Raw genomic sequence first — 26307 nt, 5'->3', positions numbered from 1 at the left:
CTTTTAGAAAGACAATTGTACAATTGTGAAAATTAAAAACAGTAATTGTCACAAAAATTAACATCCTCATTTTCTCTTATCTAGAATTCTTTGACAAAGGCCATTTGAAATAATTATTGCCATAACCTTGAATATTAAGTATACTAGAATAAAATTTAATAGCTTTTGACTATAAATAAAAGATAAATAACGTAAAACATAACGAGAAAATGCAAGCAATCATCTCATTATTCTCAAGGCCAAAATTCACCTATACATTTAACTTATTTTTGTCATTATTATAAAATAAAGTTAAATGATTCCCTATAATCATATAGCAAAACTTAGTATGAAGTTACAAATAAATTCACATATAAAATAATAATAATAATAAAACTAAAATTTAAAGTATTGGCAATTAACACACTAGGATCAATTATAATAACTACTTTCTTCCTTTTTTTTTTGGTCTAAATCTCCAATTATGAATTTGCTCTTGACATAATCAAAGTACGTAGCAAAAGAATTTCAGAAAATTAGTATGAAATCAGATTTCTTGTAAAGATAAAACACAAAAAAAAAATTCATATTCATAAATATATATACTTTATCTCTTTTTTTTATTTTAGATAAATGGAAAACATACATGCAAGTATAACTATGGTTATAGAAAAAAGTTGACTATTTTTTTTTGTGAAAAGGAGAACAAAAATTATAAACTATAAATTGCCAATTGTAAATTAGTCATTATGCATACACTGATGCACATATTTTATATAGACAAACATCTATATCTGCTTTGGAACAATTTTCAACCGATATTAATGGCTCTTAAAATTTTAATATGCATAAAAATAAATAAAATAAAAATAGGAGCATATAATCATCAATGGTTAAAGGAAGATGTGAAATCCTTGTAAAAGAAATTTCTCACAAGAAAAAGGAAAGGAAAAACTTAAAGTAACGGTGAGGTTTAATGTATAAAATACATTCTGATAGAAGTCAAAACGCCAAATGCTGAAATACTTTAACAACTTCACAAAGAGTCAAGAATTATAATAATTAAATACTTAAATGAGTGCAAAGCAAGAGAACAGAGCTTCCATAATCATGACAAAGAAGCTAATGATTAAGATGTAAAGCAAGAGAATATTCAAGTAAATACTCCATAATACTAATAATAAAATTAGCAATAACTTCGTTACAAGAGAAAAGACTTTCAAATTACTAATTATTCAATAAAAAAAATCCTAACTTGTTGAAACATTTACTAAAATAGTCTCTATATATATTACGATTGTCCTAATAAAATCTCAAGTTGTTTTGAATATTGATTCCCACTTATAAATTTAAAAGCAACAAAGTTCACAAAAATCCTATATTATCACATTAAAATAAATAATATATTTTGAATCCTAGTGAAAATTTAATTTAAAGTATCATTGTATAGCTCAAATAAGTACATAATTTAACTTACATTATTTTATTCCACAAACCCAACCAAATGTAATTCATGAAATATCAGGTTTCGTTGAGAAATCAGATAATTTTAAAACTAGAGTTATTAAGGGGTACATAATAAGAAAGCATGGTTTATAATAATTAGTTGAATATAATAAAGAAAAAAAAAATTCGTATAAGTAATTTATTTTGCCTTAAGAAATTAGATATCTAGTCTTTTTATCAAAAATTGTCAACAATTCTTTTCAATCTCTAAAATCTACTTCCAAATATCACAAAAGCACTACAAATCAAGAAAATCAATCTCCTTAAACCTCTGAGAATAAGAACAATAGTTGAAAATAAGGAAATTTTCAGAAAAGCAAGGGTTAAGAAAATTCTCAGGCTTCAGATCATACTCAAAAGCAAAATTTATCTTATAATCACCAACAAAAAGGCAAGCGTTCACAATCTTTCTCTCAACTTATCAAGCAGGAAAAGTTCCGTGACAAAAAGTCATATTCAGCAACAAAGAACCATAATGGAAACAGATCATCAATTAGAAAAACAAAACTAAACTTTTAGATCGAAAAATTTTTTTTTCGATCCAGTTAACTTATCACCCAAATAATTCACTACACTTAAGCAAAGAAAATCAACAATCGAACAAACAACAATAACACTCTATTCATATGTTGCATCACATAGTCCTTCTTAAGCAACTAAATAGCTGTTTTCAAAATTATTGATTTGAAAAAAGAATCAAAAGCTAATCAAAATTATGTTAGCTTCAAAAATCATCAACATAAGAAGCAAAATCTCAATATCGCTTATCAAATCCAGAACAAAGCATCTCGATCAGAAACTCAGCAAATTCATGCAATCCACAAATCCAAATACAATTCTATAAAGAAATCAGATGGTAATTCACAACAAACATAAATCGAATCTTTTAAATAACTCCTGAACTATTGACATTAGGAATCATAAAGAACAACCCAAAGACGAAGAAGATTAAAGCACACATTCACAAAATCGGAGAAAATTAGAACTAGCTAGGAGAGAAATCGCGAATCAGAACCAAAACTGAAACCCTTGCAAAAACACATTTGAGAAAACCTACCAAAGGATATGCCAAGATTGGGTACAAAAGGACAAGAGTAGTAAGAAGCGACAGAGGACGCATGGTCTCAATAATCAGAAGACAACAATGACATAGAGGACAAAGAGGACATTCCAATAGGCCTTTGATAGTGCCACAATTTGTACAAATAGGCGCGCTTCTATTTATACAATTGTGATCCTATCATAGGACACTTGCTCCATAATACACAGATTAAACCTGGCTCTGATACCACTTTGTCACAGCCCAAAATGAACCATGACTGGCGCTCAGGGAAACAGTTCCCTAGCAAGCCTATCAAACTCAAATATAAATTAAATAAGAAAGTTACAAATATTTTAAAGAAATTTACACTTTCTAAAATGAATAATTTCATATTTTTAATAAAAGGTAAAATAATTAGATATGGATGGATCCTGCCTGTGATATATGGAGCATATGACGTCTAAGAACTCAATAAAAATGAAGTACCAATTGCAGATCATTACTCTTGAATAGAAGGCTCACCCATTCAAGTATTTGTTCCTGAAAATTATTTTTTAGAAAAACGGAATGAGTTTTGCAACCCAGTGACCAGACAATACATCTATAATCGACATGAGACCATATATAAACATTATATCAAAAATAATTTTAATTAGAAAATAATAATTCATAATAATAAGTGAATCAATAAGGGAGTTCTCATACAGAAATCAAATCAAAAGTCCACACTTAGGCGGCTCCACCTCTATGGGTAGCCCTTTCCTCTAGTGTATCCGTACGGAATAACAGATCCAACGTGTGGCCTACACATTAGGCTAGCAACGCCCCTGCTAGCTGAGGTCTGAGCCAGATGCATCTAGGTTAACGTCATAACCGCCGTTAACTACGGTTTTCTAATACGAGCCTCCCAAACCAATTCAAAACATATAATTTCAAACACAACAAATCTTTGATCTTACAAATATATAAGGTATCGAATCAAATCAAATCAGATAATACTTTGTCATCCAAATCATATTCAATCATATTTTATCAATCTTAAGGCATTTCAAAATATTTCACAATTTCCAAAACAAGTGAGTACCAACAAAATTTCAATACTTCAAAAATACATATTCGAATAAAATCAAATACTTTAAAATAATATAAAACTTCTTCAACATACATATAGTCTCATAAAAATATATAGTCTCATGTGCATATTAAAATGAGTTTAACAAGGATAAGCATTTAGTTCTAATAAATCGATTAGTAAAACCAATTTTAAAATCATTTGATAATAATCTTTATAAGTATAACTAAGTTCAAGCACCATACATCCAAATAATTATTATAGACGTAAAACCAAACAATTATAAATGTAAAGTCTACTCACAACTTGGTCCCAGGGGACCGAAGAAACTAAAACCGGAGTGGCAAATTAAAAGGGTGAAAATGGTTGGAATAGAATGGATCGAAAGGACGTAGAATCTAGACCGAGGCAGTAGCAACAACTCCAACTAATCCCGCAGCAACAACTTTGTAATAGTCACAGCTATAGCCGCTGAAATAGAATGGAAACAAGGTAGCATAAATGGAATAGTAGCAGAGCAAAAGTGGAAACGATGCAAGTTTAAGGAAAAGACCTAAACCAAAACAAAGGCACTATTCGGCGGCGTTTTTCCAAAAACCACAACGGTGATGGCAACATTGGCTCCGATAAGATGCTTAAACCGGAAGCATAGGACCAGCAACGGCGGCAGCAGCGACAACACACCACCGTTACCCCTCTTCCCGGCGACGAGTTCTGTCGTATTCTCCTTCCCTTTCGCGAAGTCTCTCCCTTCTCTCTCCTCGTGCTCTCCTCAGTGACGGCGACTTGGCATGGCGGCTGTTGAGGCTCAGCGGCGATGGAGACAAGGCGCGGCAGCTGTAGCAGTTTGACGGTAGCGAGGCAGAACGGTGGCAGTCCTTCTTCCTCGTCTCCTCTCTCGCGCTCGTCCCCTCTCTCAGAGGCATCTCACTCAGTTCTGGCCTCTGATGGCGATGCGACGGCGGCGAGCTGGACGTGGCTGGCGACGACGCGACGGGACACGAAGGGCAAGCTCCAGGCCAGCGATGACGAGGCACGGCTCTCTCTCTCCTCGCGTGGTGGCTCGGCATGGACAGCTCTCTCCTTCCTCCTCCCTTCTCTTCTCACGGTCTCCCCTCTTCTCTCTTTCCCTTTTCTTTCTTTCTTTCTTTTTCCTTCAAGTCTGTGTGTGTGCTGTGAGGAAGAGGGTGTGAGGGGAGTGAGAGTGTGTGCGGTAGTGAGAGGTGAGTGAGTGTGTTAGAAGAGGGTTAGGGTTTGGTTTGAAAAAAAAAGAGGAACAAGGGGTATTGTAGGGATTTTACATTATTCTTGGTATGCCAGTTTTTCATTTTATTTAAAAAAAAAAAGAAAAGAAAAAGAAGAAGAATAAAGAAATTCACCAATAAATAAAGTTGATAGAAACTAAATTGTCTTCTGATGGCATGAACACAAGTTGACCTTCTAATAACATTAGCTATATCTTCATCAGGTTTGGAAAGCAATTTGATAAAACAAAGTTATACATGGCACTAGATGAGTGTAGAATTCAACTCAACAGTTATAAATCTAGCAAGCAGTTGAAGGCAAAAATCCCAACCTATTCGTTTAGTTCTAGCTGATGATAAGGATAGATACTGTAAAAATATGTTACCAAAATTTAGATAGCATGTTGACACATATATATCTTTATACAAACAAGACAAGGAAGAAATAGTTATTATTAAGCCCCTATTTTTAGTATTAGAAATAGCTTATATAGGCATCTACTTTTAATATTATCTCATGATTCAATCTATGGTTAAAAAAGACTACACAACAATAACTTGATCCTTTTATTTTGAAAGCATTATACACCTCATGCAGATTCCTTTTGTTGTCCTACTGACTCTGATGAAAAAGCTATCAGACATTCTGCATTCATCTGCAGCTTTGATCTTGTTAAAATCAAGTACATTTCAATTCTGGAAACCAGTTTAATAGCTCTGTTTTATTTGCTATGTACCGTGAATTTGGTTAAGCATAAATATAAAGATTTGGCAAAGACTGGATCACCATTTTGTAAACGATTTCTTTCCACAAATCAAGCTGTAATTTTTTTTTCCATTGCAAAATAGAAAAAGATAAAATTATGGAAAGGGACAGAGTAATGATACCAACAACAAAACCTTTTAACTGCTACTCCAACTTTCTCCATCATGTCTTCATTTCTTTTACATTGCTTCTGGTTCTGACATATCAATCCAATTCCTTCTCAACTTTTTTTTCTCTTTTCCAACAGAACAGGAAAGTAAATTGTAGAATGAAATGGAGTGGAGTAAATTTACCAACCTAGAGCTAAAATATGGTGTAAGATTATATATGACGAAATCTCTGCCATTTGGACACTTTTACCTCATTACAAGCTACTGTCAGAAGATGGTAAGAAAAGAAAAGAAAAAGTGAATTTGATTCATTGATATAAACTTTAAAAAAATCAATGGAAATTGGAAGACGATAAAATAATATTAAATTAAAAATTTCAAAGGGACATAATCACATGATATACTTTTCGTAGACTAAGAGAATCCATCATATAGTTGACAAGAAAACTTTAATTTTTTTTCTTAAATTTTTTGGGTTGTTTATATATGAATAGAAGAGTACACTAAGGCAAAAAATGTAGCCAATAACATAAATAAGATATCGGAAAAGCTCTGCATACAAGCCATTAGGGCTTGTATGCTTTACAAGTTTATTAAATAATAAATTTAAAATACTCGCTCCTCCAGCTACGTTGATTACACGCGCTATATAATATGCCGCGTATATCTAACTTCCAAATTTAAAATATTTGTTTCCTTCTTCTTTTTCGTTATTTTGAGATTTGGTTGTTCTTCTTCTCGCGCGTTTTCCTCATTCTTCTCCATCGATCTTTTCCTCTTCTTTTCTCACTGGTATGTTCTTCGTTTACGTTCTCTTTTTCTCTCTCTGCAACTCGAGCTTCGTTTTCTCTCTTGATTTGTTGTTTTCTGAAATCAAAGTTCGAACTCGTTTTGAAGATAATGGATCCTTCAAGCTCAGATTCTACGCTGAATCCAGGCGATGTGGATTATGAATTTGAATCTAACGAAGTTCCTGAGGTTTGATTTACAGTAATTTGTATAGCATTGTGTAGTTTAAAAATTGCTGAACATTGTTTAATTACCTGGAATTTATAGCAGACGCTCGGGTGTAGATCAATTTCTTCTTTGGGTGTATTTTAGCTATAAGTATGGGTGTATATACACTTTACTGGTTTTTTGTTATTTTTAATTGAGTTGTTGTTGTTCAGGTGTATTATATCAGACATGATTGGGTGTGTTTTTAGTTTTTGACATGGTGTATTCTGCAGCTTGTGTATTGACAGTTTATGGCTTTAAAGGTCATTCTGTAGTTGAGTTGTTTCGGTTCGGGTGTATCATATTAGACATGATTGGGTGTATTTGTATCATACCTATGGGTGTATTCACAGTTCTGACACGGTTTATTGTGCAGCCTCTCTCTGTTGTTGATGACGAGCTTGTTCCGAAGGTCGGAATGACCTTTAAGACCCTTGAAGATGCCGGAAAATTTTACAGGAACTACGCCAAGGCTGCAGGTTTCTCTACAAGAGTTCGGTGCACAAATAGGAAGGGAAACGAGATTAAGAATCAACTGATTACATGTAGCAGAGAGGGAAAATGGAAATCTAAAATATCTCCAACCGAGAAGACCAATCCGACAGCCGGTTTCAACTGCCCTGCAAGAATTTATATACACACATTGAAGGATGTCGGTGCTTGGATCATTTCAAAGGTTGTGCTGGATCATTCACACCCCTGCTGTCCAAGCAAAGCAGAGATGCTCAAACAGCACAGGGAACTAAGCATGTCCATTCGTCGTACGATAGAGAATAACGACGAGGCCGGTATCAGACCACACAAAACCTACCAATCATTTGTTGCGGCTGCCGGGGGTCACCGAGTTAAATTTCATCGAAAAGGACGTGAGGAATTACATTACCAGGGAAGTGCGGAATGTTTCCGAACAAGAAGATGCAAAGGAATTCGGGAAATATTTGTTAAGGATGAAAGAGAAGAATCCGAATTTCTTTTTTGAGCTCGAACTCGAAGAGGATCAATCGATTAAGCTGGCCTTTTGGGCCGACGCAAGAAGCAGAGCCGCCTGTGAGTATTTCGGAGACGTCATTTCATTCGACACCACCTACAATACAAACAGGTAACAAACTGTCCCTTTTTATGATGCTAAATTAATTTATTTTTACGAATCCGCAGCAGAGGTGTATATTGGCCGTGTCATTGGGTGTATTCTAAGCATTTGTTGGGGTGTACCTAATGATTTTGCATTCTGGACCATGGTAATTCGTTTCAGGTATAATTTGGTCTGTGGTTCTTTTGTCGGGGTGAATCACCACGGTCAGTCAACACTTCTCGGATGCTCTTTGATGAAGAACGAAGAAATTGAATCATTCAAATGGTTATTTCAATGCTGGCTTCGTTGCATGGGAGGAAACGCTCCGAAAGGGTTTCTCACCGATCAGTGCGCATCAATGAAAAGGGCTTTAGAGGCCTGTATGCCAACAACAGTTCACCGCTGGTGTATTTGGCACATCATGAAGAAGATTCCAAGCAAATTAAACGGGTACAAGGGACACGCCGATATCGAACAACAAATGAGCCATGTTGTTTGGAACTCTCACAGCAAAGACTCATTCGATAGGAATTGGAACGATTTTCTAGTGAATTTTGGTCTTGCGGACAACAAGTGGCTCTCAGGTAATGTGTTTTTAAATTCTGCAGCAGAGGTGTAAATTGTACTATATCTCGGGTGTATTTTACTGTGTGTGTTTGGGTGTATTATGCAGATCTGTACGAAGACCGTCACATATGGGTTCCTATCTATCTGGACCACCACTTCTGGGCAGGGATGAGAAGCACACAAAGGAGCGAGAGCATGCATTCATTTTTTAACAAGTACATCACCCAGAACAGCTCGCTCATTCAGTTCGTCAAACAGTACGATAATTGCCTCGGAAGCAGGGAGCAAGCAGAGAGAGAATCAGATGCTGCAGATTTTCATACGGTCATACCGTGTAACCAAATCCTCCATCGAAGCTCAGTTTCAAGATGCGTACACCCACGCAAAGTTTAGGGAAGTCCAAGCCCAATTCAGAGGAAAGGCGAATTGCATCACCAGATTAAAGAATTCCGCTCTAGGCTATTCAGTATACGAAGTCGGAGAACAAGTTTCCAGCTCAATATTGGACAAGTTCGCGGTTACCTACGACTCAGTTGCAGCCGAGGTAAAATGCCAATGCTTATTATTCGAGTCGAGAGGGATACTGTGCCGTCACGCACTAAGCGTGTTAAGCTTCGAACAAGTAAGCCAAGTTTCCCCTAGATACATACTGGAACGATGGAGCAAGAAGGTAAAGAGGTGACACACACACATCAAGAGCAGCCACGACGAGCCACTAATGGAGCCAAGAAGCAAGAGGTTCGACCAACTGGTTTTTCGTTCGCAAAATATTTGCGAATTTGCCTCCGAATCGGAGGAGCTGACTGCAATTCTGCACCGTGCGTACGATAACGTCATGGCCGAGATGGAAGCACTAAAAGCCAAAAGGAATGGGACATCTTCTTTATCCCACGAAGACGCCAACTTGGAATCCGTTAACGAGCTTCAAAGCCCGCCAAGGATTCGAACAAGAGGACGTCCAAAAAACAGGCTAGGTTCAAAGCTGGAGAAACAGATTGCAAATGCCACAAAGAAGAAGAAGACGAAAGTTTTAAGCGAGGTAAATGTAATGTTCTTTAAATTTGTGGCGATTGAGTTTATTTTTCTAGTTAATAGTTTAGCTAATGCGTGAGTGTTATATTCAGATAAACATGTTTGATGCTGCATCAGCGGCGCATTCAAGTTGCAGCCAATATCAGGGACAAGTTATAAATTATCAGTTCAGGGTACCAGCAGCAGGGGATAACTCTTTGGGTGTATAGTTATAGAGAGTATGGGTGTAAAATCACTGTTACTTTCGGGTGTATTTTTGTTAATAGACAATTTACATATAGACACATATGTAGATACATATAGAACAAAAGCTGTAAAAATTCACAGGTTATGGGCGATATATTTCAGTTGATGTTTTTTTTCATATTTTAGTACTTGTAATTCATTCATTTTGAATACTGCACAGACAATTGGGTGTATATTTTATTCAACCTCGGGTGTATTATTAGACTTGCGTTGGGTGTAAAAGTTTATAATATGCGTATGCCTTGATTTTTTGCTTTATGTTTTACCACCTGTAATACAGTTTTTCAATACATCACAGACAGTTTACCAGCACAGATAGTTTAACTATGGGAAAAAATATACATGGAATAGAAGTTTTTGATAAATGGCAAACATTTACATCATTTGTTCAATTTACAAACTACCCAGTTTCTATATCCTCAGAATTAATCTGACAAAACGGACTCAATAATACAGAGGATGGCTTCGATAGCCTTATAGCACTACTCTCTCTAATTGCCCGATCTCTCTGTTTATTCATCTCACTGAATAGTATCCGGGAAGCATACTCCACTCTATAGTGGTCCACCTCCTCCTACAATTAAAAAGTATATTATGTTTAAACAGAAATATTAATTCAGTAAAGTAATACAGAGTTATATAGTTCTAAAGACAATTACCTGTGTCCCATTATCCCATTCATACTTCCCCTTTTTAATGTTTTCCGGCTCTATTAACTCAAGCCACTTCATTACGTAAATAGCGCAGTCATAGCTGAAAATGAAGAAAATAAATTACAAATCTCATTTAGGAAAGTTTAAGGTTCAGAGTCACAAATCTATACCTTGTTTTTTGGCCTGAAATTTTAACATATGGGGCTTTAATTTCTTTCTCCTTCTCGCCTTTCTCGAGAGGTTTCCCGCCGGCATATGCTATCAATCTCGAAAATACATATCCCTTAAATACCAAAACAAGTCAGTAATACACCCGAATCAATGGACAAGATACACCCAATCCAATATGGAATATACACCCAACTCAAATTTCAAAATAGACCTATCTATTAAAGTAAAGAAGACAGAGGCAACTTACAGTGAATTTATTAATGTCCTTTCTCTCAGGGCTTGGAGCTTTTTTGTGTAGCGGGTCAAGTATTTCTTGTATTTATTAGCCATAACCACCAATGTCCCGAGTGGCAAACAGGAGCAAAAATCTGAAGGATTGCCACATTTCAACAGTGTGTTATTTTATTTGGCATATAAGTAAATAAGCGTACTAACAAATTTACGAAACAAAAACTTACATATGGATGCGAAATTAATTTTTTTCTATCTATGAAGGGAATGAAATTGGGGTAGGCTTCCACCCTGAATTCTCTGTTCGTTTTCGGAGATATGAATTCCCCCATTGGGTGATCCGAAAGTGCCATGCTCTGCAAGAATTGCAATACAAGAAATGAAAACATGAAAATACACAACTTACACCCAATGTAAGCTAAAAAATACACCCAAATCAATGCATAAAATACACCCAAAGTTCGTAGAAGTAACACTTACCACAATATCAGGGGGAGACAGTATATTTGTGCCTGAAACCTCTTTTCCTTTTTCTGGTTTAGGATGAGGCAGATGGCAGATACAATCTAGAAATCAATTTTAAATTAATAAACATTGCAGTTGACTTTGGTGTAAAAACATTAATGTTAGTCTAAAATTACCTGAGATTCTATATCACTGTTTGCCTGGAGGGATGCAAGGTGCGTTCTCATCAAAATGTATTCTCCTTGGCCAGTGAGAGTGCATATCTCCTCAAACTCGTTAGTATCGCCCTTTGCATCCTCCTTCAGTCTCGTCCCCCAGATGTAGCACTTTTCTTTCATATCATCCGGAATTTGATTTATTCCCCCCGGGGTTTCAAACTTAGCAGAACTTTCTCCCCCAGTCTCCCTCTGAATTTTTGGACTTTCGTCCTTTCCCTTTGACGCACTGCTTGCTAACTTTTGGACCAAACTGTCCAATTGTTCTAGCATAGTTGCAGTTTCTGGAGATTTTTCCCTTTCAGTCTCCTGCGTCGACGCCCCCTCTTGGCTTGAATCTGTCAATCCGAGGCTGAATGATGGCATCCCCGGATCTATTTTAGGAACATAGGCTGCTGTCCGTGCCATCATCAACAGGGCAGCAGCGTCCTCGGCGTCTGGATGACTGCATCATTATGTATAACAATAAGAGGAAGAATAAGAATATACGGATGACAAGCAAAGATTGATTCTAGTCTAATTAACTTACATTTTTGTTGGAGCTGGGGGAAGCTTGGGTGTTGTTTCTTGATGTTATTTGGGGGTTTCAGGAGTGCTGCACAGTTACACAAAATCGATCAGGAAGAGTATACACCCAAACTCTTAGCAAATATACACCCAAACACTTAACTAATATACACCCAATACTATTTTCTTACGTTTCTCTAGCCCCTTCAATCTGTAGCATAGGGGTTGGTTCGGAATCTGCGTCAGTGGTTGTTTGCTGGGATGGCGGCACAAAAAATTGGATCGGGACTCTAAACAAGAATAAAAATGAAAGGTTAACAACGTATTTGAAAATAATAAGGTTATAAGGTTGAAATATTCTTGGATAACTCACATTGCAAGCGCTTCCGACGGCGTTTGTTCCCTAACAACCATGATATTCGAATCATCCGGAGTCAACCTAAAATACACCCAAAGAAGGTCAAAAAATACACCCGAACAATTCAAAAAGAAGACGGACTTTGTTTTTTGAGAACTTACATAGTTGCAGTTTTTGCTTTTTTGCTGCCTTTTTTTTCTTGAATAAAATAATAAAGGGCTTTTTTTTCTAAAAAAAATATATACAGAATTAGAAGTAGAAGTTATTAGAAGAAGAAAAGTAACGGTTATTTGAAAGAGAAATTACATGCTCTGAGATGGCTGGTTTACACTACTCTGTTCTGTGCGTCTTTGAGAGGAAGTATCATCACTTCCCAAGTTGACAGCCGGTAGTCTAAACAGATTTCATGTTATTCAAAAGAAATATACATCCAACTTAGTGAACAAGATACACCCAACTTGATCCACAAAATACACCCATATTGTTTCACAGAATACATCCATATCACGATAACAAGATTTTATTAAATAATAAAGCTTCTTACGTTTCAGAGGACACATAGCGACCTTCTGTCGATCGCAGGTCAGCCTGGTTGTCCCTGCGAAACAAGATACAATTATTAGCAAACAAAAGACACCAAAATATCAAATACACAGCACAGCAAGACATACCCCTCTGCAGCAGATTTATGAACGTTTTCCCCTAGCAATTCATCGAGTTCGTCACTCGATATTTCATATGTCTCACTACATTCATAAAATAAGACGTTAACAAAAATAATTACGATGTTAGACCGTAGGATAGCTTACGAGGTACTGTACCCGTAAAAGTATTGATCTTCTTCAGGAGGTGAATCCTCCACAACTACTTTTTTCTTTTTTTGTGGTGTTCTGGGTGGAAAAAAAAACAATACCAATCAGAAATAAAAAATTAATTTTATCACAGAATATTAATGAAAGAAGTGCTTACTCTTTTGGAGTTGTTTTTGTTTCTTTCTTTTTCTTCTCCTTCTCCGCAGGAGATGATTCTTCGCTCCTATAAGTCAATAATAGACACTTCAGTTAATACACGAAATCTTTATAACGAAGCCAAAAGAAAGGAGTAATAATTTCAGGACATTACTCGTCACTTGGTTCAGATTCAGATTCTGAATCAGAATCTGACTCCTCTTCCCTCTGCTTTCTTTTTCTTGAGTCCATTCTGCAGGCAAACAATCATCATTTAGAACATACTAAAAATACACCCAAATGAATTCACGAGACACACCCAACTGAGTATACAATATACACCCAACGCAGCAAACGAAACACACCCTGCTTAATAAACTACATACACCCAACGTGATCAAACAAAATACACCCAACTCGAAAAAGAAATTACACCCAAGTATGGTACTTACTTTTTCCCCTTTTTGCTGGAGTGTTTAATTCCCGAATCCTCCGAGTCTTCTTGAGCCTCAGACTCAGAGGTAGAAGTGTCACTGTCGGTAGTTTCTGTCTCCGAAGACGATGTTGAGCTCGCCTTCCTTTTTTTTGTTTTTTTTATTTCTTGTTCTTTTTGTTTTTTTTTCTTTTTTTTCTCATTTTTTCTTTTGTCTCTGCCAAATTCAGAATCCCCTGAAACATGAGATATTTTAGTTAGCACCATTCGGGTAAATAAAGTACACCAACTTATTATGATTACTCACCAAAATTTCCTCTCTCTCTTCATTCATTCTTTTCACCAACTGCTCCTTAGTCCAGTTGGCAATCCATGGCTTTGGTGGTCTTTCAACCCTGTTCTTGCGTTTGTTTTTTGAAAGGTGAAAGTAGATTATCATCAGGGCGAAGAGGCAGCCATTGATTGCCTTCTTCTTCTTCTCTTGATAGTCTGTTATGCCTCTGATCATGAAGGTCAAAACATGCCCCCCCAGTTTCTCTCCTCTATGCCGTCCATCTTAAAAATCGGGACCAGGTGCACGGGTGATATTTTGTTTATCGTCGTTGGCAAAAGGAACGCCATCTGTATGAAGAGGATGAATATCCTCTTGAACATCAGGCGTTCCTCTTCGTTGCCAACGCCGATTTCCATCATTTCATCGGTAAGACTTTTGAGGGTCTTACCCTGGAATCTTCTATAAATTATTTTGTCATCATCAGAAAGTTTCTTGTAGTCAACTTTCTCAGGAAATAGATCTCCTACAAAAAAGAAGACAACAAAGCATCCAAGTCGGTTCAAATACACCCAAGCATCAGGTTAATATACACCCAAGCAATAACTTAATATACATCTATAATTTTGAGCCAATTACCTGTTGCATTGATGCCAAGCGCATCACCTATTTTTTTTGGGGTTATATAGAAAGAACCATATCCTGTCTTCAGTTTGTTCTCCCCAAGTTTGAAGTTTTTTGCCAGCTCCCTTAAGAGTTGGTGATCCACCCTCAGTGGTGGGATGTGCATCAACCCACCGAATCCAAGATCCCTCACAATCGCCTTCTTCTCCTCAGTCATGTTTCTGAACTTATCATTCAGGAGATGTGTGGCACATTTCAGGTCTTTGGTTTGGTTTCTTGCTGCCATTTTCTCTGAAACTAAAAATACACCCAAAGATATCAGTAATATACACCCATATATATATGACTCAGATACACCCATTGATAACAATTAAGATACACCCATTGATAACAGTAAGATACACCCATATATATGAGTCAGATACAGCCAAAGATATTCGCAAGATACACCCATTCATAACAGTGAGATACACCCATAGATATTATTCAGATACACCCAAAGATGTCAAACAAGATACACCCATTGATTACAGTGAGATACACCCATAGATATTATTCATATACATCCATATAGATATCAGACAGATATCACTCAACCATGCTTCAATATAAAGCCACATTACAAGGTTAAGCAGTTTACACCCCCGAATCTACGGAATAAACCCCCAAAAATCAACAAAAATAGCAGGAGAACTTAGAATAACAATGTAGAACGACGTAGAACTTAGAAGAACGACGTATAACTTAGAAGAACGACGTATAACAAAGAAGCAAGAGTAACAGTAAACCCTAGCAGAACGACGTAGAAGAAAAGTAAAATATACAGTATTTTAATGGACTTACGTTGAGTATTCTTGGTTTGTTTTTTCTTCAGATTCTTCACAGAGAGATTGATGGTGTTTTGATGCAGTTTTCGAACTACGATTTCTATATTTTGAACCTTGATTTTCGCTCGAAAATGAGAGGGTTTCGTTGTTTTGAAAGTGCCTTGAGAAATGGAAGAAGTGGAAGAGTCTCCCATACGTAACCGTTCGAATGCTGAGCGCGTGATTTGGACGCGGCATCTTATCTCTCTTTCATGCGCGTGATTCGTGTTTGGGCTGGGCCAACTTGGTTGCTTGTAGGCTTGTATGTGTAGCAGGCCCGATAAGATATATACTTATCCAATAATGTCTAAACAATTTAAATAATATAATAAGAAAAGAAAACTTTTTAAACAAATATAGTAGTTACATTATACTTAAGAGTTAGAGAAATAACCAACATATGTGAGTCTCATTTTTATTAATTATTTTATGTCATATGCATTTTATGATTTTGCACGGATGCGCACAAACTCTAAGCAAAAGAATAATGGATTTTTTTATTTGACATAAGAAAAAACATAGATTTATATTTACACAAATAAAAAAACTTGTATTACTAACAGTGGAAGTTACTTTATTTTTTTTGTCATATATATCCAAGGGATTATGAAAGCTGTTGTACCTACCTTTGATTAGAAGTTAATTAATTTAACTCTTTCCATGCTTGGTAAGACGTAGATTATCATAACTTTAACATATATGTAACGTTACTGCAGCTAGGTTCAATAATGATGTTAATCATTGAATTGTAAATTTAACAGGAAAAAAAAAAGAAAAGAAAAAGCCTACAATTCAAGTTTGATACAACTCTTGCATTAGATATTGAAACTCATTTGTTTAGCACATTGGTTCAAAGTTCAAACATGACTGCTATTGATAGCCAAACAACCATCTATGGTTCCTATCTTTGAAGCAAAGCACTGAATTGAATAATCCAAGCAACTCCACATATAGTGTGGATATGAATCCTATGATACACATCAGTCATTAATTTAAACTAGTGTACATACCAATTAAAATGAAAGCTGAAATAAAAAAACACTACTGCTTCCCAACACATTAATCCACTTTACATCTCCATATATATAGATATACATGTGCAATGAAATCTCTAACATCTATGAACTTTTACCTGCAAAAGATGGCAAAAACAGAAGGAAAAATTGTTAAATTATTTTGAAGCTTCACTTTGCATTTCAGGCAAGACAATAAGCTTTATTTTCTTTTAGCATATCACTCAAAGTCGCAAACTGCATCATGTTCTGAAACAAGGAAAAGCATATTAAAGAATGTCCCTGCTGTTTGGCGAAAGTTTTAATTTTACCTAGAATATTTATAGAATTTATAGAATCGAACAACAGATAAAGAATCAAAAAGTTAAGTTACTATATATATATGGTAAAACCAATAAGTTCAGAATAAACATCAAATAGTGGCAAAGGCAGAAACACAATTTTACCATTAGAGGCATATATCTACTTCTAAAATCAAGTTTTCATAACAGGAAAAGTAAATTCTAGAATGGAATGAAGTAGAGTAAATTTACCAACCTGAAGATAAAATATTTGTGTAAGATTATATATGATGAAATCTCTGTCATTTGAGTACTTTTACTTCATTACAATGCACCTGCAGAAGATGGATGAAAACAGTAAATTTCATTTATCGATGTATGTAAAGAAATTCTCAAATGTTGGATGCACAATATATATATTCCGTGTCTTTGAATTTATACAAATGACATTTTCTCAGAATAACAAGATATTTCTTTCGAGTACAACTACAAAGTGAGAGGTTTCCCAATGAATGGGGGAAAAAAAGGAATGCAAATTTATATCAGTCCAACTAGATAATTGAATTGTGTAAAGAAAGAGAGGTATTTTCTTTTGAGGAAAAGGAAATTGATGCATGTATAATTGAATTGGGTGGTATTTACCTGCTCAGAAATCTCTATTCAGGAAATTTTTTTGCCATCGACTTGAATGGTTGGGATGTGGGAAATTTTGGGCCAAATTAGTTGATGCTTGTTCTTGTAGTGTTCTCCCAGCAAACTACACTTTTCAATTTGAAGTACGAAGAGAGAGGGAGGCAGCTTTTCTCCTTTCATATTCTCCAGCTTTGGACACCAATAAATGTGTAGTTGTTGAAGGGAGGTGAGGCGGAGAAGCTCGTTGCACTCCAATGTCTCCAGATTATGGAACCCCCCTATCTTAAGAGTCCTAAGGGAGAGAAGGTGAGGCAGCAAACCTACCTCTGGGTATGACTTTATGTTGTGGCAGTAATCACAATAAATTTCAAGATGAGTGAGGGCGTGCAAGTTGGCCATCCATGATAGATCCCTCGTTTGTTGCTCGCCAATTCCCACATAAAGCTCTTTCAAGTTAGGCGGCAAACCACCCTCTGTCAACCTGCAAATGTTTGGGCAACCATATACCTGGAGAGACTGTAAACTTGGGAGTAGACTCTTCATGTCACGTGGTAATGCCTCCAACTTTGAGCAGAAGATGACTTGAAGATGAGTCAAGTTGGGTGCAGCCAGTCCTTCTCCTGCAAATGACACTAATTTGTTGCAGAAAGCAATGGAGAGACGTTGAAGAGCAGCGTGTGGTGCCTCTGACATTGACACTGATTCCAGATTCATACACACTGATATCTCCAAATTCTTGAGATTGGGAAAGACATCCAACGACAAGGACCTCAGTGAATCACAGACGCCATGTATATGTAGCTCTACCAAATCACACTGTTGCTCGAGGAATTCAAATTTTGGGCAACTCAAGATTTTCAGTTTTGCAGAGATTTGGGTAAACAATTACCCGGAAAGGATACAATAGACGGACACCCTGAAATAAGTAGTTCTTGGAGGCAACATAGATGGTTGACGGTGCTTGCATTAAATGATTGAGATCCCCTGTTTATTGATAAAGCATCCCCACCACCTACCATCCCATCAGACCTTCCTTCATCGTCTTCCCGCAAACAAGAATCCCTTCTCCACAATATGTCGTTAAGCATATCTCCGGTTAACATTCCACAATCTTCTATTTCAAGTGTCCTAAGCCGAGGAAAAGCTTCTGGGTGAGGTACGTGCCACTTCTCCCAGCATGGCATGTTATCAAACACCAATTCCTCGAGTGAAGGAAACGGTGCAATAGGCGAGGAATGATGATCGCTGTCATTGTTGTAAAACTCATCACCAATACGCTTGAGCTGAAGAAAACCTTTAATGCACAGGGACTTTAGAGATGGCAGTTGTCCAAGTGAAGGCAGCATGCAGCAATTCTTGCAAGATGCTAGTGTTACACTTGTCATATTGTCGTAAGAACAGTGTCCCACCCAATCTGGAAATCTTTCGCCCTTGTATCCCTGGATCCTCAACTCTTTCAAGCCATTGTGCGGTTGCAAGTTATCAAGTATATCTCTCAAAGTCTCCATGTTTGAAACCATCTTATTACCTGAAGACCATTCCAACGATAACGCGTCAATGCGGTTCTTCTCCAACATCCTTGCACTCCTGGCTTGTCTGACATCAGCAACATTCTCCAACTTCTTAATCTTAAATGATCCTCCAAGATTTGAGAGCCCTCCTAATTCCTGGATTCCATTTTCTTTGTGCTTGCCCACCACAAAGTAATCTAAAATAGGCATTTTCAATTTACTTATTCCTCTAGGCATTTCTTTCAAAGAAGTTCCCCTAAGATCAAAATGCCATAAATTCACAAGTTTACGCATGTCATTGGGCAACATGGTCAGGCCATAACATCTATACAATATTAATGTTTGTAGATTATACAAGTTGCATAATGACTCTGGTAATTTCTTAACCTTGGTCCAAGAGAGATTCAAATAGCGTAGATGAATCAATTTACCTATTGAATCTGGTAATACATCAAGTTTACGAAAGGATAAAACTCTCAAGTATTTCAACTTTGATGCTCTGCTTTCCATGCTTAACAAATCATCGATATACAACGATGTCCTCAAAGATTCGGATTTCACAATGGACTTAAAGAATTTTGAGATCGAATTATCCAAGGTTCCATATGACAAATGTGACAAATGACGAGTGAGAACATTTATCTCTTCTTGTTCACCAAGTTCTTCTATTTTACAATAGAAGTCTCCAGCAAGGAATATTGCCAAGTCATGCAAGAGATCATGCATCACGTACCTTTCACGAGGATGCTCCGCTGGTTTAAAAAATAATCTGGAAGTTAATTCTTCAAAACACTCACACCCGACCTCTTCTAAGCTCTCTCCTCTTTTTGGTAGCCTTAAAAGATTTTCAGCCATCCACAGCAAAATTAGTTCTTCTTTATCAAAATGATAATCTTTGGGATACAATGAACAATAAACGAAACAACGCTTCAAGTAAGAAGGTAGCTGGAAGTAGCTTATTAACAATGCTGGAATAATTTTACAATTTGTCACGGAAAATTCCCAGATGGCACTCCTTAAAACAGCTTTCCATTCTTCAGCATCATCCTTTCCTTGCAACATGCGCCCAAGTGTTTCTACAGCTAATGGCAAGCCCTTACACTTGTTGACAATTTGTCTACCGATATCCTCAAGTGTTGGGTTCCCGTCCGGAAAACATGCATTGGCTGCAAACAATAACCAACAAGACTCTTCCGACAACTCATTAAGAATGCAAGAGGGACATGTTTTAACTACTGAAGCAACCTCTTGATTGCGAGTTGTTAGAAGAATTGTACTACCCTTAGCCCCACATTGAAAAGGAGTTATAAATTGCTTCCACTTATCGGCATCTTCGCTCCAGACATCGTCTAGAACAACAAAGAACTTCTTTCCCGACAACATTTCCTGCAGTTTATTTTGAAGCAAATTTAAACTCCCAAGGGTACAAGAATCTGTGTTAATCTCCTCAATGGTTTTCTTTGTAATCTCAGCAATATCAAATGTTTCAGAGATGCAGACCCATGCTTTCAGATCAAATCCTTCCGCGACACTGTACGCCCATTTGGCTAAGGTTGTTTTACCAACCCCACCCATGCCAACAATAGGAATCACAGACAACTGAGATTCACTGTTGTCATTTATTGTTTTGATTAAAGCTTGTTGATCATCCTCCCTGCCATATATGTTCCCTTCCATCAGACATGTGGTTTCTCGCCATGATGACGATGATGATGATGATGACAAGTTATTATCCTTGGTAGTTTTTTGAAGACCAAGGATATCTTTTTGACTTACAAGAAATTCTATTCTTGCAACCACCCCTTCCATTTTATTTACCATCTTCCTATGTCGGTTGAGGAAGAAACTAGGCAACAAAGAACGTACCTCCTTTTGAGTGGCGGCTTTGGTGAGTACAGCGTCCAGAAAGTCATCAGCATCATAAACAGCATCTCTCAGACAGTTGAGCCAATCCCTCACACGTTCGTCGCCCAGTTGCTTGTACTCAGCATCATCAAGCACAGCTTCAGCAGCATGCAGAGAAATTTTCAGCCTCTCAACCAAGTCAGGGCCAAGTTTCTTGCCCAAGACCCGGTTGACCGTATCCAATGTGAGCAACCTGCCAAAGACAAAGTTAATGAAGCCAGAAAGGAAAGCTCCACCAACAAGTGCACCAGCCATGATGATATGATCTCAACAACAGCAAAGTGAATTTTCAGAGAAAGGTAACTGAACTGTGTGTAGGTGTATGAAAGCTTATTGTGAAGTAGTTGTCAATAATTTGATGGCAAAAAGACAAAGACTGTTGACTCCATAAAAATTTGGTCTCCTTACTTAGTGGGGAGTGTCTTGCTGGCTCTCTACTAATTTCACGTGCTCTCTACTAATTCTTATCACCACATAGGTGTGTTTGGATAAACTTACTTTGGGTACAAGTACAACAGAAACTTTTAATCAAATCCTTGTTGATACAACTTTAGAAAAACCAAAAATTATTTCCCAAATTATTGATCATGATCTATATACCATTTACGATTTCACACCATTTTCTTCTTTCATTGACCTAAGTAACATTTTTAGTGTAGCATAAATTTGCAAAAGTTTAGGGTGTACCTTATCACTAGACACAAATGAATGAACTTGATTACCAACCTGTATCAAGCTACAGCCTGGGAATTTAGCAACATTCTTGTCCCTCATGGTTTTTCGAACTCTTTCAGCATCAAGCCAGTGATTATGAGAAGCATAAATGTTAGCCATGACAGCATAGTTCACAATCTTCTCTGGCTCTATGGCAAAAAGCTTTCCTGCTGCCGATTTAGCCAGTTCTATATTTTCATGCAGTTTACAAGACCCAATGAATGCTCCTAACATGTTCGATTCAGCTTGAATTGGAATTGATTTCAAGAATTCAAAGGCTTCGCTTATGAAACCATGTCTTCCAAGGAGATCAATAAGGCAAGTATAGTGATCTGAATCAGGAATAATATGATACACATCTGTCATTAATTTGAAGTAGTGCAGTCCTGCATTCACGAATCCACAATGCACACAAGCAGAGAGAATGCCAAGAAAAGAAATCCGGTCAGGTTTTATCCCGCAAGATAACATCTTCTCAAACATCTCAGTTGCTTCTTTGACAAGACCATGGAATGCATATGCATTTATCAGTGAAGTGTATGTAACAAGATCAGGTTCTAACATCAATCTGAAGCATTTGAATGCATTAGTTATGTTACCACACTTGGAGTATGCAGTAATCAAAGAATTGGAAACAGATACAAATTCTTGAAATGACAGATTAACTGCTAAGGCATGAGCTTGCTGAGTTTCAGTTATGGCAGAAGCATAGCCACACGAGCTAAGAACGCTGGAAATAGTGAGTTCATCGGGGAAAATTCCTTCGAGTAACATATCTCTGAGAATCTTCATAACATCAATCACTTCGCCACTATTTCCACACCCAACAATCATGGTATTCCATGCCACAACATTTCGAATCGCCATCTTGTCAAATACTCTCTTTGCATCAATGACATCTTCATTTTTTGCGTACATATTGATTAATGCACTCGCCACTAGAATATCAGATTCAAATGACAGTTTCAGAATAAGACTATGAGCTTGCTTTCCAAAATCATAATATTCTAAAATATCACATATACTTAGCAGGCTGCTAAAAGTGAATTCGTCACCATTAGCACCATCCGATCTCATTGAGTTGAAAATGCTAAAGGCCTCTTCTGGTAAACAATTCAGGGCATAACGAGAAATCATGACATTCAACATAACCAAATCTCTACGTGTAACAGCACAAAAAACCATCCTTGAATTCTCAACCAAACCAAATTTTGCATAAAAATCAGCCAAAGAACTACCTACAAAACAATCCAAATCAAAGTCCTCTTTTCATTGCAAAACAGTGCAGTTGTACTCCAATTGCGATATCATGAAGCTTTGCACATACACCAATCAAAGCATTCAATGTTATATCATCCGGAGCCACCTTTTCGAACAACATCCGCTTGAAATAAGAAAACCCCAGATAAGTATTCAAGACATTTTCATTTCCACATCCAACAACGCCACGGATCACGATATTCCACGAGACCACATTTCTCCCAGGCAATTCATCAAACAGTTTCAGTGCATCTTTGGTTTCCTTGCGTTTAAAGTAAATACTCAAGAGCTGATTTTGCTTATTAACAACGCTTTAAATGAAAAGGGAGTTGGAAGTAGCTTATTAACAATGCTGGAATAATTTTACTCTTTTTAATAGAAAATTCCCAAATGTCACTTGATAAAACAGCAATCCATTCTTTAATATCATCCTTCCCCCGCAACAAGCGCCCAAGTGTTTCTAACTTTCTATAGCTAATGGCAACCCCTTACACTTCTTGACAATCTTTCTACCGATTTGATACCGGAAAGCATGCATTGTCTGCAAACAGTAACCAACAATAATCTTCTGACAACTCATTAAGAAAGTAAGACGGACATGTTTGAACCTTCTGACAACTTTGTTAATGCGAGTTGTTAGAAGAATTGTACTACCTTTAGCTCCACAGTGAAAAGAAGTTCTAAACTTCTTCCAATTATCGGCATCATCGCTCCAGACATCATCTAGAACAGTAAAGAACTTCTTTTCGAACAAGATCTCCTTCAATTTAAGTTGAAGCAAATTTAGACTCTCTAGGGTACAAGTACTTTTAGTAATTTCCTCAATGGTTGTCCTTGTAATCTCAACAATATCAAATGTGTCAGAGATGCAGACCCATGCTTTCAAATCAAATCCCTCCATGGCATCATGGATCCATTGAGCTAAGGTTGTTTTACCAACCCCACCCATGCCAACAATAGAGATAGAGATCACAGATAATTGAGTTTCACTGTTGTCATTTATTATTTTGATCAAAGCTTGTTGATCATCCTCCCTGCCATTTATATTCCCTTCCACCAGAGATGTGGATGCTCTCCATGATGATGACAAGTTATTATCCTTGTTACTCCTTTCAAGACCAAGGAACTCTTTTTGTTTTTGAAGAAATTCTATCCTTCTAACCACCCCTTCCATCTTATCTACCATCTCCCTATCTCGGTTGAGAAAGCTAATGGGCCAGAAAGAATCTACCTCCTTTCGGGTAGCAGCTTTGGTGAGGACATCGTCCAGCAAGTCATCAGCGTCATAAACAGCATCCTTGAGACAGTTGAGCCCCTCCCTGACAGATTCGTTGGCCAGTTGCTTGTACTCAGCATCATCAACCAGAGCTTCAGCAGCATGCAGAGAAATCTTGAGCCTCTCAACTAAGTCGCCAAGCTTCTTGCCCAAGACCAAGTTGACAGCATCCGTTGTAAGGAACCTGTCAAAGAGAACGTTAATGAAGCCAGAAAGAAAAGCTCCACCAACAAGTGCAGCAGCCATGATATGATCTCAACAACAACAGCAAAGTGGATGGATTTTCAGAGAAAGGTAAGAGAACAATGGTTGCAGTGTAGTGAAGTAAGTTTTTCTCAATCAAGTAGTGTATGATAAAGGAGGTGTCAAAGATTCCTTAGCAACAAGACATGGTATTGGTCTCCGAGGTAACTTAAAACAATGTTAAGCAGTTTTTATTTCTTGTTTAAAAGATGCAACAGTTTATTAAATAGAAATACTGATATTGTTTCAATGTGAGCAGCGGACACTAAGCTTTGTGGAAATTAATTAATTACATAAATGCAGGAGCATGTAGCTGCACATGAATCATGGTAATTAATAGAAAATAATATAAGGTTAAGATTTCTTGGCAATAGAGTTTGGACATTAGCTTCACGAGGTAGTTGTCTTCGAGGTTACTTTTTAAACTAGAATTATTTGTAGGTTGTTGAATATCTTGTTTGCAACCTTAGACATGCTGTAGAACAGTTTACATATTCAATGGATAAACAACAAAGGTCAAAACACTAAGGATGTGTTTGGTTAGGGATTAAAATAGGAGATAAATTTTACCTAAATCAGTCTTACGTGTAAATTTATAGTCCCATTAGCGGTTAAATAGTTTATTAGAGACTATAAAAGGAGGTATTACTCTAAGTTCTACACATTGATTGAAAAACTTTCAGTAGAATTGGCTTGGATATCTATTGCAAGAGAGATTCTATCACCACATAGATGTTTTTGGATAAACTTACTTTACAAGTACAACACAAACTTTTAATCAAATCCTTGTTGATACAACTTTAGAAAAACCACAAGTATTTCCCAAATTATTGTTGATCATGATCTATATACCATTTACAAATTCACACCATTTTCTTCTTTCATTGATCTAAGCAACATTTTTAATGTAGCATAAATTTGCAAAATTTTAGGATGCGCCTTATCACTAGACACAAATGAATGAACTTGATGGGACATGCTGCCCGGACCACCTTTGCCGGATGAAAAGACACCACAACTAACTCAAAACCTTAAGATATTAAATTAATGGGTCTCTCATCTTATAAACTCCTCACTCTTCTTTGCTTTCTTCAATGTGAGACTAATCTCATACACCTCACACTTGCAACATTAACACTATCTTTCACTTGATGAAAACACGTTACCGCCCCTGCAAAATTAGCATCTCCTCCCAACTTTTTTTCTCTTTGCTCAATCGGTTGCGTCCTTTGAAGTTAATCCAAATCTGATTAAGTTCATACACTAATGGGAATGTAGAGACACTCCAGAAAGTTTTGGCTTGGGCCTCACACACAAGAAGATTACCAGAACCTGAATGATAAATACACAATCATATGAGCAATTCAGTAAATGGAGAAAGAGCACTTATTCAACATTATAAGTAACAATACTTCAGCTAGCTTCAATAATGATGTTAATCATCATGATGCCTTCGAATTGTAAATTTAACACAAAAAAAAAAAAAGAAAAGAAAGAAAAAACCTACAATTCAAGTTTGATACAACCCTCGCATTAGATACTGAAAACTCATTTGTTTAGCATATTGGTTCAAAGTTTAAAAATGACTGCTACTAATAACCAAACAACCATCTATATATGGTTCCTATCTATGAAGCAAAGCATTGAATGAATAATCCAAGCAACTCCACATGTAGTGAGGATATGAATCATATGATACACATCAGTCATTAATTTATATATTATAAAATCATTACAAAAAATCTATAAGACTATTACTTTTATTATGCACGGTTGAGTCTATGCTTAGAAAAGAAAGGGATATATCTCAAGGAAAAGTATAGGGTACCAACATATTATCTGCCAACTTCTGCCAACTCTTATTTATAATTATGATTCATGAAAGTGTGTTCGTGGATGTATCTAATAATTAATATATTTTAAATACATATATAAAGAGACACATCCAGAAAATATATCTATAAAGACACTTCTATTAAACACAGCTATAAAAAAGACATTTTTATTAGACACATCCACGAACACACTTCCATGAAACACAATTATAAATAAGAGTTAGCAGAAGTTGGCAGATATGCTGTTGGTAACGTAGCGGAAC

At 36.6% G+C, this 26307-nt stretch overlaps 4 protein-coding genes and 3 long non-coding RNA genes across 8 annotated transcripts; all 7 read right to left on the bottom strand.

Annotated features, from left to right (window-relative positions):
- Window positions 1-857: 857 nt before the first annotated feature.
- LOC130960349 (uncharacterized) lies at window positions 858-4894 on the bottom strand. The gene is made up of 3 exons (XR_009079074.1): window positions 4153-4894; window positions 3903-4070; window positions 858-3067 (listed from the first exon to the last, which is right to left on the bottom strand). It is a non-coding gene; the product is annotated as an uncharacterized LOC130960349 (long non-coding RNA).
- Window positions 4895-11946: 7052 nt separating this feature from the next.
- LOC130960890 (uncharacterized) lies at window positions 11947-12280 on the bottom strand. The gene is made up of 3 exons (XR_009079287.1): window positions 12248-12280; window positions 12066-12164; window positions 11947-11962 (listed from the first exon to the last, which is right to left on the bottom strand). It is a non-coding gene; the product is annotated as an uncharacterized LOC130960890 (long non-coding RNA).
- Window positions 12281-12604: 324 nt separating this feature from the next.
- Window positions 12605-12979, bottom strand: LOC130961007 (uncharacterized). Its single transcript, XR_009079331.1, has 3 exons — window positions 12904-12979; window positions 12777-12830; window positions 12605-12625 (listed from the first exon to the last, which is right to left on the bottom strand). It is a non-coding gene; the product is annotated as an uncharacterized LOC130961007 (long non-coding RNA).
- A 3207-nt stretch (window positions 12980-16186) lies between these two features.
- LOC130961982 (putative disease resistance RPP13-like protein 1) lies at window positions 16187-19392 on the bottom strand. 2 transcript variants are annotated; one of them, XM_057888039.1, is made up of 3 exons: window positions 17310-19392; window positions 16924-17002; window positions 16187-16635 (listed from the first exon to the last, which is right to left on the bottom strand). In XM_057888039.1, the coding sequence occupies exon 1, from the start codon at window positions 19319-19321 to the stop codon at window positions 18158-18160; it is 1164 nt and encodes a 387-aa protein (XP_057744022.1). In that variant the 5' UTR covers window positions 19322-19392; the 3' UTR covers window positions 16187-16635; window positions 16924-17002; window positions 17310-18157. The 2 variants fall into 2 exon arrangements, with proteins under 2 accessions (XP_057744022.1, XP_057744021.1); XM_057888038.1 differs by having other exon boundaries at window positions 16187-16505.
- Window positions 19346-21104, bottom strand: LOC130961160 (putative disease resistance RPP13-like protein 1; the record flags this gene model as incomplete). Its single annotated transcript, XM_057886883.1, has 1 exon — window positions 19346-21104. A coding segment is annotated over exon 1 (1626 nt), but the record flags the coding sequence as incomplete, so codon positions are not given.
- A 215-nt stretch (window positions 21105-21319) lies between these two features.
- On the bottom strand, window positions 21320-23107 carry LOC130961159 (pentatricopeptide repeat-containing protein At2g46050, mitochondrial-like). Its single transcript, XM_057886882.1, is given in 3 exon segments — window positions 21320-22690; window positions 22692-23001; window positions 23088-23107. Coding segments are annotated over 3 exon segments (1701 nt in total).
- Window positions 23065-24382, bottom strand: LOC130963680 (putative disease resistance protein RGA3). Its single transcript, XM_057889782.1, has one exon. It carries the CDS (start codon window positions 24210-24212, stop codon window positions 23151-23153), a length of 1062 nt encoding a protein of 353 aa, XP_057745765.1. The 5' UTR covers window positions 24213-24382; the 3' UTR covers window positions 23065-23150.
- Between the last annotated feature and the right edge of the window lie 1925 nt (window positions 24383-26307).

This window comes from Arachis stenosperma, chromosome 2 (genome assembly GCF_014773155.1).
Source record: "Arachis stenosperma cultivar V10309 chromosome 2, arast.V10309.gnm1.PFL2, whole genome shotgun sequence".
Lineage (NCBI taxonomy): Eukaryota > Viridiplantae > Streptophyta > Magnoliopsida > Fabales > Fabaceae > Arachis > Arachis stenosperma.
This window is presented reverse-complemented; position numbering and strand designations above follow the sequence as displayed.